We start from the raw sequence: 22853 nt of genomic DNA on the forward strand, positions 1-22853 counted from the left end.
GGTATATGGCAAATTATCACATAAGAGACAGGTTTGCATCAAGGATTGCACCACGCAGAACCTGCAGGCACAGCCCACACACCATAAGAGTGCTGTGCTGCCTTTTTTAGCCTTCAGGAACAAGGAATAATGTAAAACATATTTTGGGCAGATCTTTAATCAAAGTCGATCAGACAAGTGTTCCCACACAGACCTTAGAGGCACTCCCAGCATAGAACTCCCCAATACCAAGCCCTTGCACTTACCAACACCAAACCCTATCTTCCCTCTTTCTTCTCCTCTTCCCCTTCCACCCCTCAACCCCTTCAGCCAACAGAACTAAATAAGCTAACCCACTTTGGACAGTAATTGAACAAATGAAGAATCCCTAATAAATAAATTTGAGTAACACTGGCTCTATGGCCGTGAGCTAGAGTGCCAAACTCATCATTAGTGACATTTATAGGATATCACTGGTGGGTGTTGAGTGCCAAGCATTATTCATGAAATAAAAATAGCTCATCCACCAAATACAGAGCAGCCTGGCGAGAGACCAGCTTCTCCTGTGGCTGACAGATAGCAGGCAGTACTAAAACATGGTAAGAAGTAGTTAAGGTATGTTAATCTTTTCTCTTGCCATACAGTGGCAGAACGTTAATTTCCACTTTATTAGGAGTGGCTGAGCAATAACTACCCAACCCTTTCAGATAAGCTTTGAGGTGTTCTGGCAAAAAAAGGAGTGAAACTGACTGTAGTCTGCAGAGTCCTCTGAAAGTGAAACAGTTTCATGTTGGCTGCCCTCATCTACTTTTGACATTTGAGTTCGTCAGTCTCTTCATCTTTTCTACTGTCTCCTTGTGTGTCCATCTTGTCACTCTCAGATTCTTGTGCCTAAGCAGGGGAATTCCAACAAATCTCAAGCACCCCAGTACTTCTGAGGTTATGCCACGTTTCATCCGATGAGGTATGTTACATTTATACATGGTAGGCAATATTAGTTTTGTATCAGTAACTTTGATAGCATCCTTCTGCTTGTATTCGTCATGGTTGGTTGAGGAGTTTATTGAGGAAGACAGGTTGGATTATTAGACATTTTAACATCTAACTAGCTGAATACCTCACTATGATGAGGTGATATGGCAAGGGAAGGTTATGTGTTTGCTAAACTCCTGCATGTGCTGTCATTGGTGTAAATGGAGAAGGGAAGATTGCAATCAATATGTTTTATGTTACAAATATAAAGATGTCTTCCTGGTGACTGACAGAATTAGTAAGGGGGGAAAAAAAAGTGTGTTCCAATATCCTCAAAAAAGCTGAGTAAAAGAATGCAAAACATATTTTGGAAGTCAGATGGGTGTTTCTTCATACCTCACAAGAAGTGACAAACAAATTATGAAGGCACATGTTTCTGATACAGATGTAAGGTTATCTTGTATTACACCAGCAAAAACTCATGCCCCTCTTCCACATCCTCCTTTTTACAACTTAAATATGCTTTTCAAACTCAGTCCTGTGACTTGAAGGAAGATAACTGAATGGGGTTTTCAAAAGGATCTTTGGCCCACTGACTTCAAACTGAGATACTCCTGAAAATGAAACCTAGGTTCACAAGGTCTTGAGGAGTGTTTTAACTGTTGTGCTTGCACAAGTCAATCCCTCAATTTGAACTCACTACTTTCTCCTTTCTTTCCCTGCCTTCCTCTATGTACTTTGGATTTTCTTCTAAGCCTCTGTTGCACAGATCCCCTCAACACTCTTCCTCAATTCTTGTTCATGCTTAAATGGAAGTCAGAGTAATGTAGGGTGAGGTTTTAAACATGGGAGCTGCTTGAAATAAGCTCCAAATAAGCACCACAGAAGAGCATTCTGAAAGTGAAGGAATAGGACTTCTGGGTTTTGCTGAATTCCTGCTGAGAGCAGGTTCAGCCAAACCCCAACAAAGCATCATTATACCAGAATGAGTGTTTCAGAGCGCTATCCCAGAATAGCATGTACAGACATGTCTAACTCTCACGATACATGTGACTCAGAGCACTGATTTTAATTGTCCTTTCTCTTGTCTTCTTCCTTTGCTGAGGAACTATCCGGTTCTAGTACCTCTGCCTGTACAGATGGGCAGAGTCAGTTGCACTTCAGCTCCCAGTTTCTAAAGGGTCTGCCAGTACGGGGTCAATGGCAGAGATGGACGTTCAGTTAGAAAGTCTTCAGGATGCATATATAGACTTAAAAGTGCCAGCGTTCTAGTATTAAGACATCTGATATTAGGTACTCTGTATTCTTTTGCACGTCCTGAATTCAACCCTTCTTTCTTTTCTTAAAACAAACCAAAACAGACAAGAATGGCAACTATCCATTTAAAGTGGTATGTTGTCCGCATTCCAGGTCTGATCTTGTGCTACTCCAGCCCTCAGCTTTAGGGGCCTATTTATGCAACCGTAACATCCTATGTGGTAGGGATCACTAGCTGATTGCCCTCCTTTCCCCCCAACTCAAATGCCTAAGCGTTTTAAAAAGAAAGTTACCTTGCTTTTCCCCACAGAAAGATCATAGTGCTGCTGACTTCCGAGTTTCCCTGGTGTTATAATTGCAGTAGTTCAGCACAGCACCACTTCTGATCCGGCATCAAAAGCCTGCCCCGTTCTGAGCCCTGGAAACCACACAGCTTTCCTGGACTGGACCAAAACCTCACTGAGAATTTGATAAGGAGATCTTCTTTACAAATATATCTGAGGGCTCAAAGCACTTCTTCAGCATACATATATTAGTTTGAGACAATTTAATTTGGATAACATTTCTATTTCCTGCTATTTATACTAGAGCTTCAATGGAAGTCACAGAAAAAGTGCCTTTTAAAATAAAAAAAAAAATATAAATGCTCAGCTAAAACATGATTATAAGCCCTGCAAGCATTCCACAGTAAAATCAATTTAAAACTTTCCTTCCAAAAATTTGAGACAAGCTTTTCTAAACAGTAAATGCATACTTGGATCAAATTCAAAACTGCACAAAAAGGCCTTTACATGGTTCCTTCTCTGAAAATATAAATGCCTCAAAACCAAAATGTACCAGCAATATTAGCTGAGTACAAGTTCTATTATCCCAAACAATCAAAGCTCCTCACATTCAGCAGATGAGAGAAAAGCACATATCTGCAATTATCACAAACAGAGGCAGAACTGAAGGCTCTCAGGGACATTATGGAGAACTGTGGGTCATACAGGTCAGATCAGTTACAAAATAATCCAAAGTCCCATAACAGCCAGTCAGAAAAACCCTTCAGAGGAGAAACTTTAGTCTCTCTAGAAGTTTTTGGAGGGACTGAAAATGCTGGGACTCTTTAGTTTGGAGAGAAGACTAGATAGAGAAAAGTTATGATAGAGGTTTACAAAGCTATGGGGACTACAGATAGCTGGATGTAGAACTATAGTTCGCCAAAGCTAACAATATTCAGAAGCAAGGAGATTTCAATGAAACTAGCAGGAGTGTGGTTTAATACAGACATAACCAGTCCTTCTTTCCACAGAGAGCAGTAAACTCCTGGAACTTATCACCACAGGAGGCTGCAGAGGCAGACAATATTACAAAGTTCAAAAAAGATTTATACAAATTCAGTGGACAATGGGTTCATGACAAAATACTAAATGGAACAGGCAGAGAGGTACCCCCTAACATCCCTGATGCAACAACTGAGCATGAGGCAAAAGGACCACAAAGGTACATATAACAAGGCTCACGCAGTGTCTCACTAAATAGCATCTTCCACTGCATTGTCACAGGCAGAATACTGGGCTTCATGGAGCACTGGTTTGACCCACAAAGGCATTTTTCCTCTCCAGATGTTATTCACCTGGGCCAATCCCTGCCCTGCCAGTCACAGCTGGATAGAGACAGCACTATCTTGAACTGGAAATTTTCACCTCCCCGCCATCTCCTCAGTTCAGTTTTGTTTCCCCGAGTATTATTTTGATTATTCATCTTGTCATGCGTCCATGATCTGAAACTAGGAGAATGCATTACTACCCCAACAACGTTCTAGCAATACCATTCTAGAGAAAATATCATAGAACAAATGACACATCACCAGGCAGGGACCTTTCTTATCTCTACTGAGAGTCCTTTTGAGACAACAGATTTATAGCACAAGGTGCAACCCGTCTCCACTGCAAACTACATAGACAGACTTCAGAAACACAACCAGAACAGGTACAGGGCATCTAGAAAACCAGTCTTACTCAAGTTCATTAGTTTTTCTTCTCCCACCTCAGTAATGCTGGTCCAATAGGCTCTTCCTCCATATTCAGTCCCAATCCAAAATGCTCTGCAGTTATGTCTCTGCTGATCTCCAGTGACCACAGCGGTCGATCAAAACTGAAAACAAGCTTTCGAAGCTGACCAAACAAGTAGATTCCAGGCTTGCAAAGAGGTTACCAAACAAGTTTAATAAAGTGCTGGGCTTGGCGTGGCACTAACACCGCCCTTCAGCAAGCGTCTGTGACGGAAACAAGTATCACCTAATGCGGAAGAGGACCGGGATTATCTGTCACAGGCTGAGCCTCGGTAGGGTAAGGCTGCAGCTGCTGGAATAATGGAGAGTCTGCTATAAAAAGCACATTGCTTGACAGCTCCAGAATTTTGGCTAGAAAAAAGGCTTCCTGAGTTCTCCCAGCATCATTACTGAAAACACTTATTAGACAAGACTTGTTTCAAGAATGAGCAGATCAAAACTTTCCCAATTGAAACTATGCAGACAGACTTGTTTCAACATTAGTTGCTCTCAAAGGGAGTGGGACAGTCCTTGTGATACTCAACACAACAACCAGTGTTTAAGTCCTCCAATGCTTCGGCACTTTTATATCCAGAACTCAATATGTAGTCATTTGAAGGAAGGAAATTGTGGGACATAGCATCAAAAATCTGTGTTTATCCTTTTTTCCCCACTTCGATCCCATATCAGCTTGATCAGGACTCTCTCCTGCATTGCTTGCAGTCAAATTAGTCTCAGCTACTTACTAATTACAGAGAAACCAAATACATTCCACTAATAATCCATAATCCCCTGTCGCTCTTGTTCTGTTTAAAACCAGGGTCTGTGTTTCAGCACCAGTTTTAAAGAAAGGTCACCAGATAAATTTAGATCTATTCAGTTTGTAGGCTGTGGTAGTTTGTTTTTAGATACGTTGTTTACCGAGCAAAAAATAATAATATGATTTAGCTGCCAAGAACTTTTCCTGTGGAAATGATTTTTATGTTTATTATTTATGTTCTGATTATTTTTAGGTGACCTTTTTCAAAGCCTCTGGAAAATAGTTAACAAAAGAACCAGCACAACTGTAAGGACTCTTTCAGAATTATGATCAACACAGCAAACACATACAACTCACAGGTATACTTCAGTACGGACACTGCAGAAAACAGCCCTTAAATTGCATCAGCCTAGATCCAGAGAACTTTATTCATGAAGGAGCAAGGCTTCCCTGATGGGATGCTGTGTACCAGCTTCAGTATTGCTAGGTAAACTGCTTATTAAAGTTTCTGACCATATCATTAAACTAAATTAAGACACAAGGGGCATTGCATACACGTAGCAATCACTGAAGCAGCACTAAGTAAGGAAGTTCACAGTCTGGAAGATCACGGTTAGGCTTCTGTATGCAAAGAAGGGGGGCATAAAAACCATGGCAAATCCAACAGAAGAGTAAGAGAACTTTTGGGAGACGCTATCAGTGAAGACAGCAGAAACCTTACAGTTGAATCCCAGTGCCACACTGTTCACATTAAACCCTACAAAGCCACCCACTCCTCCCTTAGTCTACTCTGCTCACCTCATGAGTCCAGCTGTCTTGTGTGGAGGAGACTTTTCTGCCTGCTTTCCCCTCTGCTTCATGTCAGACAGTCGCTGCCGCATGTTGATGGTCATCTCTGAGCTCAGCCGCCAGATGAAGATACAGCTGAAAGAGGGAAAAGTGAGCCTGGGGTCAAGTCTCAGTTCAGTTCATGGATATTATCAGCTCCCACTGAAGAGGCAAACAAGAGCCTTTCTGTCTGTGGCAGAGACACACACACGCAGAAACAGCTTCACAGGAACTCAATCCCATCACAAGCCTCATGACAAAAAGGTAAAACCTGCCTGGCAAAGACTCACTGTGGGCAAGAGCAACTGCAGAGATATTTGCACAGGCTCATCTCTGATCCTATACCTTTATTTGACTATCTGACCAACTGCTGAAGGAAATGCCATAGCAAGTCCCTCCATGGTCAGCAGGATGAGCGGAGCCTACAATCCTTTGCATCCTCTAACAGCGGCTAAGCTGCAGCCTCTGATTGCAACTATCGCCATGGGCAAGGCCTTCCTAAAGCCTGCCATCCCATGGAGTCTCTGGTGATATAATAACAGTTAAGCTTATGTGGCAGTATTTTTGCAGTCAGGGTACTCCTAATATTTTACTGGGACTCCCTCCAGGAATCTTCTCAGGAATTTGAATTTGGTCAATGGATTCAAGAGCCTTCAAGAGAGGGAAACAGTGTGACCTCATTTTCTTCAGAAATCTGTCTAAAAAATAAATGAAAAAAAAAAAAAAAAAGAAATTCCTCATCACATTAGAGAATACTGTATCTCATCTTCAGCTACTAGAAAGTAAAATGACTAGTGTTTTCTTTGAAATTTAACCTCAGTGCTAACTAATTCTTTTCATCTCACCCATTTTTCCTGTCTAGCTGGGTATACTTACACTGATGTAGAAACAGAGGTGGTGCTTTAACTACCATTTATAAAACCCTGCACACTACCTTGTAATTCAAACAGGATTTAATCAAGTTCTTCAAGACCCACCAGTGCCACCATACTCATGGGTACTTCCAATCACCAAGGAGTTTTCAGTGAGGGGCTTTCCCCTCTTCCTTGCTAGTTTGTAAAAATTCATTTGCTCTGCCATTTTGAACAATGGCCATGAACTTGATCTTCTGGACCAGAGGCAAATGCCAAAAGCACCAGGATCACAAATGCCTGCATCTTCTCCATTTTTTTCCTCTCACGAGGAGAGGGCTGGAGCACCCATGCGGAGGACAGGCTGAGACAGTTGGGGTTGTTCAGCCTGGAGAAGAAAAGGCTCCAGTACCCAAAGGGGACCTACAGGAAAGCTAGGGAAGGACTCTTTGTCAGGGAGTGGAGTGATAGGACAAGGGGTAATGGTTTCAAACCAAAAGAGAGGAGATTTAGATTAGATATTAGGAAGAAATTCTTTACTGTGAGGGTGGTGAGACACTGGAACAGCTTGCCCAGAGAAGCTGCAGATGCCCCATACCTGGAAGTGTTCAAGGCCAGGCTGGATGGGGCTTTGAGCAGCCTGGTCTAGTGGGAGGTGTCCCTGCCCATGGCAGGGGGGTTGGAACTAAATGATCTTTAAGTTCCCTTCTAACTCGAACCATTCTATGATTCCAAGACATTTTAAATGGTTTTAGTTCCATGCCATATAAAAAGAAAATAGAAACCTCACTTTGCAGTTTGTGGAGAATTTAATGAAAACTAAAAATTGCCTTCTTGCCCACAGTGCCATTCCCCTTGCGACAAAGCTACGAATGTCACTCCCAGCTGCTGAAGTCGCACACAGAGATGCTTCCCATCAACAGTGAACATGCTGCCATCCTCCCTCCCCAGCTTTTCAGCCAGGAGAAAGTGGTGAGGCACTGCATCTGGGAACTATGGCAGCCCAGGGCAGCCAGCTGCTTCCCCTTAAGCAGCAACTCTCTTGAATGTAACAGCAACCATAATCTGCTGCTGAGAAAATACTGAAAAGCAGGAAACAAAATTCAGAAAGCAAGCCTGCCTTGTTCATTTATCCCACCCCCACAGCTATCAGACCTAGAGATAAGCAGCAAACAATATGAACTTGTAAATACAGTAACATTTAACACAAAGCTCTGCAGAAGCATGCTCCCACCTGCCCCTTTTGCTGCTTTTTCTTTTTCCCTTGCAGTACTTTTCTCACATGGGTCTCCCAGTCCTTGTGCCTATCTCAATCTCCATTTCTCTTTCTATTCTTAGTTTTATTCTTTGCACATGCTGCTGTGAGTGAACAGACTATTTTGCCTGTTCTCCTTCGAAAAACACACTTTCTCCTCTCCTTACAGCTTAGTTCTTCATGAATCCTTTCCTTACTTCTCCTCCACCTCCTCCACACCCTTAGTGAAGAAAATGACGCTTTCACTCATGGAAATGGTCAACAAGGGAAAATTGTGCTAAATAACAAGGATCACTGGGGACCTCAAACCTTCTATGTTTCTGGAATTTATCAGAAATCCACAACAAAAACACTCTTTTTTTCTGCAACTTTTTCCCTAATCTATTTACACACACATAAAAAGTAAAGAAAGAGGAAAACCAAATTATTTACTGTTCACTGAAAGACAGAAATAACCAACTGATGCAATTTAAGGTGATATATTTTATGTCCTGCAACAACTTACCCTTTAAATTTTCTTCCAGTTCAATTGTGGTTTATTAATAGAAAAGAGAAAGAAAGAGAGAATCTGGGTTGCTCTGGCCTGAAAATAGCACTCCAGGAACCATCTTCCTCAAAGGAAAAGTTTTATTCTGTTCATCTGATTTAAGCATTCACTGATTCCAGAAACAGAGGGTCTACTCACCTCTACGATCATAACATTAGGTATGTATTCTCCTTTTCCCCTCAGGCTCAGTCTGGTGATTACTTAAGCTTTTGGCAAGCTGATTTAGCTCGCTAAATCATCAGAAACTCAGCTGGGGGGGCGCTAATGTAGTGACCTGAATCAGCTTAATAAGGGTTAACTGCACCACAGCTGACTTAGGGCAGCAAGGAAGAGGACCATATGGACAGGAGCAAAGAGTGGGGACAGGTGTGTCCCTTTTGCTGCTAGACAGGCTCATTCACCTGGTGAAACCTCACTAACAGGAGACAAATCTGTGACACCACTGGTCAGAATATCACAAGCTGCATTACATTACAGACCTGAAGGCTGGTAAGGAAAAAGGCCACATCCCTGTCTCCTTTCCAGCAGCGAATAGTACCTACACTCAGAAAATCACAAAGGCAGCACTTCACATGTGCATCTCATTCCATGGAAGGATAATATAAGCTCTGTGACCTTTGCCAACAGCACCCATTTAGGATTCAGAAAGCTCTAACGTTCCTTTGGAATTCATAAACGTCCCTCGTTTAAAAAATAAAAAAGAAAATCTACCTTCCTTCAGGACACACTTTAAATCCAGTGTGAGATGGCATGAGCTAGTATCACAGACAAGAAAAACCCCTCTTACCTGTCACCAGAAACAGAGATCAGATGTTTGCAGTCATTACTGAATTTCATCCCAGTTACAATCTCTGTGAAATAAAGCACAAGGGAAAAAAAAAAAAAACAACAATGTTCCCTGAATTATTCCAATGGGCAGAAGAGATCATTAGCCAAACAGCACATCTGTGCTCAGAAACTCAAATTCTGATTAAAGCCAACACACTTCACACATTAATATGCCCCAATTATCATAACCATTTAGCAAAGAATCTAGGCTTGACATAGAAAGGGTATCCCACAGCAAAATAAGCTGAAGTCTCTTTTTGCCTATAATAGAATATCCCCTGCTGAAAGTACATCATAACAAAACTTAATATACGCTGAAAGAACAGAGACTACCTTATAGGCTATCAGAAAAACTGTGTAAACAAATACATGGCCTGACAGGCCTGCATGTGCTTGTGTTTTGCAATGCAAAATGAGGTCTGGAAAACATTGAAATTGCAATGAAATAAGCCATTACAACTTAATACAACCATAACCCCCTCCAAAATACCCATTGGGTAAACTTTGGTGGGGTAGAACCTTCAGAAAGCTTTGCCTAGTATCAGACCCTGCAATATAGTCATTAGCAGAAAAAATGCATTTCCAGAGGTTTACATTCCTTACCTGAATGTCCATACATGGTTGCAACACACTCGCCAGAATAGAAATCAAAGATGGAGAGGTTCTTGTCTGAACAACTGGTTGCAATATAAAGACCAGAGGGATCCGTTTGCACCTGGTTTAGGAGAGAAGTGCAAAGGCCTGGTGAGAAAGTGCCTTCAAACTGCATGAAAATGGTCCAGAATATCCAAGACAATCATTGTAGTTAAAAGAATACAATGCAAGTAGATCCTACAGGACTCCGATTGAGTACCAGGCTATCCAGCATCCCAGGACAAATCTCCAACCTGACTAAACTGTTAAAACTATCTCCAACGTAACCAGAGACTAAAGGCACTTACATTCAATGCCTTCGCTACTGTGAAGGCACCACCACCACCAGACAGACTTACACCTCTCTCTCCTACCTCCTTTTAACCACTTGGGTCTTACTTTCTTCTACCTTAAGATCAAAACAAAACAGAACCCCACACATATCTCCCCCCAGAAAAATCATCAGAGCTGACAGAGTTAAGTGAAATGTTAAAAGACTCCAATCTTGAGGAGAGAAACCAAAAAAGAACTCAACACTGCAGAGAAATTGTCTTTGATAATGATGCCGTCAAATCTCCAGCATTTGCAACTCCCATTTTTGCGGATTTTTTGTTGCTTTATCTTGTTGCTTATCAAATATAAAACCCCCTCCAAATGCCTCACTAGCTCTAAAGCAGCACTTCAGAGCAAATAGCTACAGAGCTACTCTCACCAAATATCCTGCTTTGTCCTTTGTAGAGCTTAAAGGAATTGGGAGTGAAAACATCTGTTTTTTGAGGGAGACACGGTATTTAAATAATGATAACTCTTTTTGTTTATGTTTATTTTGTTGCTGTTATCTTTTGCTTTGCATGTCACTGTTTGGGTTCTACTTCCTTAAACTGCAATGTCTCAGAACAACATACCAAGAAAGTGTAAATTACAGAGAAAACCTTAATCCCTTGGTTACATAATTGTCCTAAAAATGAACAAAGCAACATTAAAAATAATTGAGATTCCCCACTTGAGCTACACATTAAAAAAAAAAAAAAAAAAACAAACAAAAACATAAAGGATATTAAAACCAAAAAATCCAGCTCCCAGCAACATTTCATGGTTTGTGGTCTGAGAAAGATATAATCAAGTATCCGAGCTTACCAGCTCGGATAGTGTAGCATCAATTTTTCATTACTCTGGCTTATAAAAAAATATTGTAGAAATTATAATAGGCAAAGAGAAAGAGAACTTATCTTTCTTTGTAAAACAGAAAAGGTGACACTGAACAAAAGCTGTTTGCTTTCCTCTCCGTTTTTATCCAGTTATTTACACCTACCAATAATACTGGTGGCCTGTGTAGCTGAACAGAAATACTTGGTTTACAAAGTAGAAAAATTATCAGTGACTACAAATATCATGGAGAAGCTTGTTTGGCAACTTAACTTGAGAGATATTTTGGTTGTGTCAATTGGTCTTCCTCCTTTAAAGGCAAGAATACAGTTCTTCCAGATCCCAATATGCTGGCATCACTCTTAACGCTGAATCGTTAACACACCTGGTTTACCAGGGGAAGGCCAGGACAGTGGCAGCAGCAGGCGTGCTACCCTACCCCAAGTCCTGGATGTGCTCAGCAGGTGGGAAACATGAACAGACTCTAAGATGTACCGGGCTTCTCCAGCACTCCAAGACCCAAAGAATATGGACTTTCCAGGGCAGATGATACTTAATTTCATCAACTCGTTAAGAGTTCCATTTGTATTTGCCCTCTGGCAACTACAAATTTCTCAAACACTGATCAAAATCCTAATAAAAATAGTCAAGAAAGCCAGAATGAGCTCTCTGGAGCAGAAAGTAAAGCATTAGAGTGAATAGGGTAAATCATCTCCTGACAGATAATGGTGCAGTTGTACTTGCTTTTACAAGCATGGGCCTGTGCCTCATTTCAGAAACAGGACAGAGAGAGAAGTTATACACCAACTTCAGCATTCAATGACTCTTTTCCTGTTTTAGCCTGATGGAAACAAAATACACTACCAGCACTTAAGGATGGAGGAAGTAGGAAGCAGCAGGAGGATAAGGGACAAAGTACGGAGTAAGCAAAAAAAAAAAAAAAAGTTACTGTGTTCAGATTTGCATTTCATTTTCTTAGCCCTGAGCTGCATTCAGAAGAGCTGGAAAAAAGGAAAAGGGAAGAAAGAAAGAAAACATCTTACTTTGATAAGGGTGCCATCTTCCCCTTGGGATCCTTTGTACAGCTTCTTCTGCTTCCCACTGCTTATGTTGAAAACCCTGAGGTGGATGACATAAGACAACATTGCACATTTTGCCCAGGTATTGCTCTGTGGCTCTTGTCACCAGGGTCCTTTTCTTTTTCTGCTCCTCATTCCACATGTGATACAGGGAACAGGGACAAGCCACAGGAAGTGGAGAAATGACCTCTATGAACTATAACCACCAATCATTTAAGTGGTTCAAGAAACAACCTCAAAAGTAATGTAGGGGCCCAGGACTGGATGATATGATATCAAGCAGATTACATGAATTAAAATTAAGGCTTGATTCTCAAGCTAATAATCAAAACCAAGTATAGCATCATGGCACTGAAGGAAAGGTCAAATGGGAGGGAGAAAACCTTGCCATGCCCTGTAATGGCTATGTGTGGTTATGTAGCACGAATGTCTCTTAATAAGCTTCAGTCAGTCCTCCCTGCTATAAAAATACCTGTAACTCCTTCATACTAAAGGAAAGGGTTAAGAGAGCAGGACTTTATTTACATTAGAACACAAAACAAAATTACATTCAGCAGTGGTATTTAGCTATGACCAACACTCTTGGCATCTCACCCAGATACAACAGGAGGAGACACACAACTACAGAGAGTCACCCTTGCCTTGAAGGTAGAAGCAGACAGATTGGAGAAATAGATAAAAAGGGAGCAGAGAATGGATTCCGCTTGTCCAAAGACAGTCACACCTAGCTCAATTTTAGGTTCCTACATTCACAGCTGTTCCACAGGACCTCCCAGCTTCTCACTAGACACACCTTTAAACGCAAAAATTACCACAGCACAGAAATTCTTTCTCCACAGCTCAGTGATGTGCCAAGGAACACACACTTGCTCTCCCAATAGAAGGGCTTTGCTCTGCAGAACAACCCAGCAAGAAGCCGTAAGTCCTATGGGCATTTGCATATATCCACAGCTTTTTATAAGCAAGGGGAAAGGCAGTGTTCAACCTCACAGAGTGTGAGGTGAGGCCTCAGATCTGTCTGAAAATGCTGTGTCAAAGAACCTAGAGGAACAACGATGGAGATAGGACTTCCTTGGCCAACTCATTTATGACTGCAAAAATATTTTCAAGACAAGAAGTAAACTAACCTGATGTTACGATCCTGACATCCAATGGCTGCGTATTTCCAGCTGGGGTCCACATCCATGTCATACAGGGTGGTTTTCCTAACAATGTGATGCGTTCGGGTAAACTGAACTCCTTCTCCTGTCTAAGCATATGGGTAAAGACTGTGTCAAAATCAAGCAGTTAACCCATTATTAAAAACTTCTAAATACAGATGAGCCCTCTCACATAGCCAGCACAAACCAGCCCTTCCCACTAACTAGGTCTGCTAGGAGCAGCTGGGACTGGAGTCACAATGATCTCCTCTCCAGCCCATACTCTTCCACTACTCCTCACAATAGCCCTGGCAACAAAAGAAAAGCAGATATCCTAACAGTTTTCTACTTTGCATCTTGCTGGGAGAGGTCAGGCAGGGAGCAGCTGCGTGCTTCACAGAACTAGTTCTCTGAATGTAATCTCTTGCATTGACTCAGTGGGAGACACTGAGGCTGAAATAGCAACAAGCTCATACAGAAGCTCTGGTATCACTCTTTAAAGTAGCTCCTTTGTGGAAAGATTATTAAAGAAGTGCTCAAAAAGCTATAATAAGGTTACCTTCTGCGCAGTGCGGAAATAGATGCTCTTGTCTGCCCCACAGCTTATCATTCTTACTTTCCCATCATTGGCTGGAACAAAAAGGCAGGAGTCAATCAAAAGATAAACACAAATACAAGGTGGAGGAAATGTTTCAGTTTATACCACTGCTCATTTATTACAGTCCTGATTAGCTAAGACTGACTCCTACCTAAGCAGCAGGAAGCTGCAGCGAAACAGAAGCCGCTTCTCCGGGACAGCATTTATCAATGCTAAGAGTGCATGAGGCCTTAATACAGAGGCTTTACACAACATATTAGGATGCCTTCTCCTCCAACAAAGAATAAGCATGTGAGCATACTATGTGCCACAGCACCCTGTGGCAATATGGTAAGTTCACACTCAGCGTGAGCTGAAAACGGGCAATAGGCACTTTTCAGTTCTCACAGTCAGTCATGTGTTTCTTGCTGCCCTTTCTTAGCACAGGGTCAGGCGTTTCTGCTTCCCCTAGCACTCTTTTGTAACCAATCTGCTCCTTCAGCAAAGCAACACCTGACAAAACGCCATGTAATGAAAACGGATCCAATATCACACCGGTCCACTTGAACTGCACCCACTTAAGAGCAGGGCTGCACTTAGCTCACAGACTAGCACAAAGGCCTCTGCTGCCAGAGCCTTGAGTGCAGTTCCCTCATCTACTAGGAGTTCAGCTGGCTGCATTCAAGGCCAGCTCACTGCTAAGACAGACCTGTCTGAGAAACTTTTCCTGGCCTTCGAGCTCCTTGAGAAAAAACTTGAAAAAGCCTCACAGCACCTTCAGGGAGCCTCTGATATGAAGCTTCACTAAAGTCCCTGACCTTCACTTGGGAGCTACTTTCAGGCTGAGGTTCGCATCCTTGAATCCCAACGGAGCTACGCTGCAGCAGCATTGCTGCCACACCTGTGCCTCTGGCTACGGACCCTACTGAGCTGAATCCTGACCCTGACCCATGGATTCAGCTTCCTGATCTGAATCTGAACCTGCCTTGCTGCTATGGGCTTGCCTGGAAGTCACTGAACTGTGGCTGACCCTGCACACTATCTCCAGACTGATCCTGACCTTGAATTCCTGACCTGTCTTACCACTATGGATTTGTCTGGTGATCTGGACTACTGGCTGGACCTAGTTACTGTCACTGGACTGGATCTGTTCCACCTTGTTCAGGCACTGTGTGACTTTCCCATTGCCAGTGAGGCCACGACCTTTGCCTGTCTTCTGTCACCCTTGGCTACTGGCTTCCCCTGGCAGAGCAGCCAACCCTTGTCGTTCCCCAACAATAGCACAAAATACACCACACTGATGTCTGACCATCAGCAGTAACTGAGCGCTGGGGATGCAATGTGCTCCAGTACCATGAATGCAAAGTCTTACATGGGTTTGCAATGACAGATTTACTTGTGACTAGTTAATCCCAAAACGCTTTTTATGGGTTTGGGAATTTTTTTGGAGGATGACTGTTCCACAGCTCTCCTCGCTAAGAACAGCGTGTAGCCATCTGACATCAGTTGAAGGGAGTATATCATTACAGAAAACAGCCTTCCAAAGAAATGCTGAGGACTTCAAGCAGGAGAGGTTTTTTGAATGGAGAGGAAGGAGAGGAGAAAAAAAAAAGTAAAAGAAAGCAAGTACTGTAAAATATCACCTTCTGTTAGAACTGCATCTATAGAAGATGCTAAACAAGCAGCTGCAGCTTCAGCCTGGCCTAACCCAGTGTTTAAAGCAGTTAAAATTACTTTACAGCCACAATGCGACAACAGTAGTGCTCAAATTCAGCTTTGGAGGGAAGCCACGATTCTTTACCTGCAAACTTCACAGCAGTGATGGAAGAAGAATGTTCATCCAAGGTCTGTTGCAGGCTATAGTCCTTTCCAGCATCCAAGACATGAATCAATCTATCCCGACTGGCTGAGGCTAAGAGCTTTAAGCCTGTCAGAAAGTTAAAAAGAGTGCAAGACCATTACTAAAAAGTCATTGTCTCTTCCAGACACTATTTTAAAACAGTTTCTCGAGTCATCTTAGGGACAAAACATTACACTGTAGCCAACTGCATGGATGGACAGAAAGGAATGCCCCTGGATTTCACGCTATAATAATAGAACAAGTTTCAATCTCAACCTACAATATTCCAAGGAAAAGTATGAGAAAGAAGCCTTTTTCAAAGTCCATCTCTACTGGCCCAATGCTACAAGCCTGCTCTGAAATCCAGGAGTAGCACACCACTGAAAGTTCTCACATACCATGGCTGGGCACTCTGACTTGCAAAAGGGAAGAAGCTCAATTGCATTTACCTGTATCAGGTTTGGAGTACTCCAGACATAGGATCTCAGAGTCATGGGCTTCCACCTTCAGCATTTCCCTCAGAGACTGCAACTCATATATCCTAAGACACAACAGGGCTGATTTCAGTATGTTTAATAAAATTAGTAAGACCTTGTTTTGATTCTCATGCCTGCCCAGCCTGCAACCTGCAAAAGAAGCTCTACGGGATTACCTGAGAGTGCCTATCCTGTCCCCCGAGGCCAGGTGCTCCCCACTGGGACTCACACACACAGTGCGTATCCCCACCTTTGTATCCACCACCTGTGCATCGGCTTTGTCTGCACTTCCTGCTGAGTTGTAATCAGTGTCCAGAAGTACCTGAGTGTTGTCATCTACATAGATGATTTTCATCAAGTCCTGGGGATACAAGACACCCAAAAATATTAACTAGTTACTAACTATTGAAGTGAAGCATCTGCCTTAGGAATTGGGCTCTTGGCCAACATATACACTTCGTTGACAGTAATGCTGTAATTGGTGGGATCTTTTAGCTAGGAGCAAGCGCTCACCCCTTCTCATTGTAGGATGAAAGTTTCACAGCTGTGTCTCATGATCACCTTTTGCAAAAGATTCCCCTTCAAGCTAGAAACAAACAGCATCTCCCACACAACAAACTCTGGGATTAGTGATTACAATGTAGTAGGGGACACAGCAGGAATCTGAAAGACTTCTAGGGATCATCCAAGTCAGCCCATGCCTTTTAAGAACTCTCTGACAGGAAAAGCAGGAGCTTTTTCCATCATAAGCAGATTGCTGAGAACAGGGAGGTCAGGGCTGCTCTGCCCATGGATCTTCCAACACAATTGAGAATGGAAGCAAATGTCCATAAGTAATCACTGTTCTGTATGAGTATCCTCCCTCTTACATAGATGAGGTGAGCATCAATTCTTCCAAACCTCTGCCTCATTTAATGCACCTTTTCCAAACAAATCTTAAAGTGGTTACAAGTTACAGAGATGGAGAAAAAGATAAACAGCTCTCCTGAAGCACATGGCATGAACCATTTTGGAAGAGACTAAGCTTGGCAAATCCTTGGGTGGTTTATGGAAAAAGCAATAGTCCCCAGGGCCATTTCAGACAAACTGTCTTTCCACCTGATACTCCCTCCATGTTTCTTCAGGTTCATACATTTTACCAGACTTGTGCTCTGTTTACAGAGAAGCTTGTGTTGACTTAGCAATCTAAAGAAGTTTGGGCCTTAACTTGGGAATACCGGTGCACGAGAAAGAGCAACCCCAAGGGCAAGGAGGTGATCAAAGCCTGGGATCTTACATTGCTGAGGATGTTGCGGTGCAGGGCTGTGCCGTGAATGTTGGAGCTCTCCGTGTTCCACAGACGAATGGTGTTGTCAGAGGAGCAAGTGATGAAGGAACCAGGGGGGAGGCATGACTGATTGTTGTCCTTCACCTCCGGATACATCTAAGGGCAGGTAAAATCAACCCCTGAATGAGATTGTCTGGCACCTGGCATCCTAGACACTGGTAGCAAGTTTCAAAACAAGATGAGATAAAAGGGCTGTCCTCTCTGTTTTGTAAAGTCAAGAGCCAGTCTGTTCTCCTAATGAAAACCTGTTTGCAGACCAGAGCTTCATATTCACTTCAAACAAACGTTCACTGAGCTTGCCCGAATGTGGAAAATCTCCTTAAGCAGCATGTAACAAGCCAGCATCCTTTGTTTCTAATAGTTCAAAGAGAACACCTCGAAGACCACACAACAATGACCTTGCACTGTTGTTTGCAACATTTAATTACTACTGTCAAAAGGGTGAGATGCAATTAATAAATAGTAACAAAGAGAGTCCTCACCCCTTCCCACTGTCTTTTCACTTCCCCCTTTCCTGACCACTGTTGGACATATTTCAACATATTAACAATTACATTGTTTCCTATACTTCCTTTCCTTCCCTCTGTCCCTCTGAGGGAAAGCCATCTAGACAGACTGGAACGTGACAGCCACTTAAGAGGATGTCCTGGTAAACAGGTTAAGAACAATCAGAGTTGAGATCTTATCACTTGTTTCATTCCTTTTGACTTTGGAGCACTTGCTCATCACAGACCTCAAACAATTATTATTTTTTTGAGGTCCGCAGTAAACTCTTGCACATTTTGTGAAAGGAGACCATGCGTTCAAGCTTTGTCCAGGTCTGCTCCTTTGTCCCCCTTTCACCTTTTAATGGTGAGACTTTTTTTTTCCAGTAACACACTGCATCTAATGCATTTGGGTCAGCCATTGCAGTGCGGCAAAGAACTGTTCCTAGTTCCAACTCAAGGCCGGTAGGAACCACACTAACCACAGGAGGAAATTTGAGTCAATTCTTTCTCCCTGCAGTGTTTGCATTCAAATTTGGCAGCCCTTCAGAGGACTTCCTCAGCTGCAACTCGCAATCCAACACTTGTGTCTGCAGACAACATACCTCGATGTTCCACACGCAGGAAGAGTGGTACAAAGCGGAGTACACCTTGCCCACCTTCTTCGGGTCTTTGACATCCCACACATACAGGCTGTGGTCATTGTATACACAGGAAAGCCACTGGTTGGTGGGGTCAAAGGTCAAGGCAATCGTGTCTGGATACTTCGCATCAGCCATACCGGAGAAAAGACGACTGCACAAAGAGAGAACAACAGCCTGGTTAGCTTGCGCTCTCTTGCAGTCAGAGCAAGGAGGTGAAGCATGAGAGGTCAGATTCTCCGCAGGGTGCTGGCAAGGTGAACAATACACTGTGGCATATATATTTAGAGACAGTAGCTGGCTGGGAAGACCTGTCTCTTGAAAAAACAGAGTCCCAAAAGAAGCCTGAAAGTCCCATGGCAAAAGTCATTCTCCTTGCCATCCAACCCAGAGTCCCACCACAGGCAGGCGACTGACCTTCCCTAAAGAAGGACCGAACAGGACACTTGATCATCACTGGAGATCTTCATCATCATTTACCCCGGTATAACCAGGTGGTAAAATCCAAGTCAAATAATCTCAAAACAAAGGGGAGGGGAAGGATCGTCTTTTCGCGTGTAGTGTATTTTGTTTAGTGATTGCAGCAACTGCTCTTGTGTGCTACCAAGTCTTGACTAAGCACTGCACTCAAAAGATAGGAGCACACCAGCACAAGGGACAAAGGAATGACTGACTTCAGCAGTCACTTGTTTGACATGCTTCCCTTCCACCCGCCCACCTCCCCATACACAGGCCAGCTTGGTGCTGCTTGCAGCAGCTCATGAGATGGGCAACTGCTGATGGCTACAATCCTTTCTAGATAGGCAAGCTCTCTGATGCAAACCTAAAACCAGAGGAATTCGGCAGAACATGGAAAGACCAAGGTTAGACCAAGATCACACCATGTAAACCCTGTATCTTCTCTAGAGGGGTCCTCTGTTAAGTCCTGCTGCCATGCACATAAAGAAGGAGCTGCTCTCTTGACCTGAGGTGAACACAGCCATCCTACAGTGCTGCTAATGATATCAAGTAAGGTGCCAGCATGCCAGGGTGTTGAGTAGGTAATTTAAAAGGACTGACGGAAATGCCGGGATGAGGGCCAAAGCGCACACTGGAGCCGCGCTTCTCAAGTGCAATGCTTTGAGGGCTAGAAGAGCACAGTCCAGATCCTATCGAAAAATCAAGTCATTGAGACAATTTTGAGCAGTTCATTGCGGGCAACTGGCATCCCACAGAAAGGCTCTGGCATGCATGGGAATATAAGGAGTCCTGTGTTTTCAAGCCTCTTTGAAAGTAAAAAAAATTCTAAAAAAAACGTTGTTAAGATTGTAATCAGCGCTACAAATGCATGTTTAAGAATCATATGAATATTTGTGCTCGACTGATGCATGAGAGCAGCAGAGAGTATTTTTAAAGGGTCCGTTGTATACAATTGCTTGACTTCAGCACTACCAGAAACTGGTAACATTTTAAAGTGAGAGAGTTCATTTTCCAGCTCTCTTACTGGAATATCATTATCTCCTGCTGATCTTATGGAGGAGGACTATACAGTGCACTGTTTGAACCTTTACCTCAAGTTCCCAAGAAAAGTTTAGAGAAAACCTGTTGGGGCACAAAAAAAAGGAGGGAAAAAAAAACCAAAAAAAGAGTATATATCTGTAGATGTGAGAACTCCATATATCCAGTGGAATGATGGCTGGTGAATTCATACACCTTGGGATTTCCTACCCCACTAGTGACAGAAGTGAAAGAGGGCAACAGAAGAAGACTGGGAAGGCCTCCAACTAGGATCAGCAAACAGCAACACATGAAAGGTTTTCTCTAGCATAAGGCCCTGCAAGCTGGCAGACAGAACTGTACAAAAATCACATTGCCCATCTCAGAAGGTGAGAAATAGAGCGCCAAGGCAGAAAATACCGGAGCAAGGTAGGAAAACAAGACAAAAGCAGGCACAAAATTGAGGGAGAAGAAAGACTGCAGACAACAGTAGGAGATTTGGGTCTATAAAAGATTTCAAGGGAGCCTTTGAAAAAGTGGCCCACGAGAGTCTGAGCATCTCTTACCAACATCATTATATTGCTACAGAGGAGAGTCTTCAGTCCTTACCTTCATCAAAGAATGTGCCATGGTACAGGAACAACTGAAGTGTGCCACAGCATTCTGTGTGCTCTGCCTGCTTACTCATAGCAACCAATGTCAAAAGGCCACCAGACCCAAGCAATCCCAGGAATATGAGGAGCAAGCTATGCTGTGTAGTCCAGCAACCAGCTTTGGGTTGTAGCCAAGCCAGGCAAGGCAAGGCTGCAACAACTCAGGGAGATCTCCAACAGGCTTCCCATTTAAACCCATAAAAAGAGCACACTCCAGATGGCAAAGGTCTGGGGAACAGTTCTAACCCCCACAAGCCTCCCTTGCTCCCTCCCACCCTCCCCACAGTACCTGGCCTCAGTCACACTTGCGATGTCTGTTCCCAGGAAGTGTGGCTTCGGCAGCGTGGTGACAAAGTGAAGGTTCAGAGGGTTAAAAATCCGCACGGTGCCATCAGCGCAGCCACAGAAGATGTAGTCATGATTCACAGAGATGCAGTTTGCCACAGTGGTCTGAGGAGGACACAGCACATAAGAAGGGGAATAAGCAATGTGCTCTCACTTCAAAGGTCACTGGACACACAACAGGGAGAACAGCAAATTGACAGACAAAGAAGTCATGGTCAGAAGAGCAGAAGTGAAGTGAAGTCAAGCCCTGGGAATAAGGAAAAGCCTAAAAATCCGACTTTCCTTTCTGAGGAGCTTCCCAACCAAGGTCCATTGCAGATTCCAAGTGGTTAAGGAAAAATCCCAGCTCCTCTGCCACACACTGTGGTGGGAGGTCAGCAGAGCTACGCATTTTCTCCACCTGAGTCTTACTCTGAATATTGTTTTTTGTTCCTCTGTGATTTTCAGCGCCACTGGCAGGCAAGCAGCACCTCGCCCTGTACTAGCACGCCAATACATTACCTGTCACAAGGGGATAAGAAAAGAAAAACACGGATTTTCTTCCCCCTCCCACTGGGATCTGTACAAATGGCAGAAAATGGTACAATATGGAGTGTGGTGATAAGGGAATGAGTTCAAGGCAAAACTTTTTTTCAAACTTACTGTGAAGCTGTCTGTATTCTGAGCGAGAGTGAAAGGCAGATTTTAGAGAGGAAAGGAAAGAAAAGAAGAGGCATTTCACTAGAGTGAAAGCATGGAAAGATTTTTCCCTTGATTATAATACACTGGATCCTTTCTGGCAGGCGTCTTACATTCAATTGAAGGGAAAGTAAGCACCATGAAATTCTTAACTATGGGACAACCTGATGGTGTAGAATAACCAAACCAACTAGCACCTCGGGAACCTGCATTTGAGATGCATAAGCCAGGTAAGACACTGCAGAATAGTTAGAAATCAGAATCCTTCTAAAACTCCTACTTGTCCAGGCCAAGCCAGGAGAGACAACACAGCAGTTGCTGAAGCTATATAAGGACACTGCTTTGCCAGAAGGGCAGTAGCTTTAACACTGAGGCTTGAGAATGAAAGAGCCTCAACGATTAATAAAATCCCTTTGCCAAGAACCAACGCTATTTTTGCCTAGCTGTCCAGAGTAAATCACAAAGTGGCAGAGGCCCAATGACTTTCACTGCTGGTGGTCAGTTTGTGCTCCCCGAGTGCCCTTATTATTTGTTGTTTCTGCTCTGCTTCAGCAGGCACAAATATTGCAGGACAGGAGGATGTAAAACTCACCCTTAGCTCCACCCACTTGTCTAGCAGCCTTTTTTCATTGAATTCACAGAGCAGGCCCGAGGATGTGATACAGAAGGTGCTGTCAGCTTTTTTGCCCCTTCCACATGCCACGTCTGCAAAGAAGTTGTTCCTCAGTTCTCCAAGCAACCCTGAGCGACCTAGCAAGGGGACTGTGGCATTGACCTACCAATAAAAACAGCGTGTTAGAAACAGAACGAGGGACTCCAGGCAGACAGACATTTTTGAGAACATCAAGCTTTGAGTGCTGAAGCGCCTCAAAGAAAGAACTGCAAACAGGATACAAGGAGAGGCAGTTTTACTTGCTGCAAACCCACTGGTTGCATAGTGTCTTGAGACCATCAGTATTAGCATGTCAGTGGAACAGAACATTATTAGTGCCACCAAAACTGCGCATTCAAACATATGACCCAGCGACAGCATATCAACCACTGGA

At 43.2% G+C, this 22853-nt stretch overlaps 1 protein-coding gene across 4 annotated transcripts in view; it reads right to left on the reverse strand.

Moving 5' to 3' along the window:
• The window catches only part of MAPKBP1 (mitogen-activated protein kinase binding protein 1), a 105011-nt gene that overhangs the window by 19599 nt on the left and 62559 nt on the right, over positions 1-22853 (reverse strand). For 3 of the 4 annotated variants that reach the window (XM_063331645.1, XM_063331644.1, XM_063331647.1), the window contains exons 8-21: positions 22400-22582; positions 21772-21789; positions 21074-21234; positions 18620-18809; positions 17479-17625; positions 16379-16563; positions 16176-16267; positions 15688-15813; positions 13869-13939; positions 13298-13419; positions 12135-12210; positions 9916-10027; positions 9272-9335; positions 5802-5927 (exon numbers count right to left, since the gene is read on the reverse strand). In XM_063331645.1, coding sequence (XP_063187715.1) covers positions 5802-5927; positions 9272-9335; positions 9916-10027; positions 12135-12210; positions 13298-13419; positions 13869-13939; positions 15688-15813; positions 16176-16267; positions 16379-16563; positions 17479-17625; positions 18620-18809; positions 21074-21234; positions 21772-21789; positions 22400-22582 — 1673 coding nt within the window. The remainder of the gene's footprint in view (positions 1-5801; positions 5928-9271; positions 9336-9915; positions 10028-12134; positions 12211-13297; positions 13420-13868; positions 13940-15687; positions 15814-16175; positions 16268-16378; positions 16564-17478; positions 17626-18619; positions 18810-21073; positions 21235-21771; positions 21790-22399; positions 22583-22853) is intronic. The other variant, XM_063331646.1, reaches the window with a different exon arrangement.

This window comes from Chroicocephalus ridibundus, chromosome 4 (genome assembly GCF_963924245.1).
Source record: "Chroicocephalus ridibundus chromosome 4, bChrRid1.1, whole genome shotgun sequence".
Classification (NCBI taxonomy): Eukaryota; Metazoa; Chordata; class Aves; order Charadriiformes; family Laridae; genus Chroicocephalus; species Chroicocephalus ridibundus.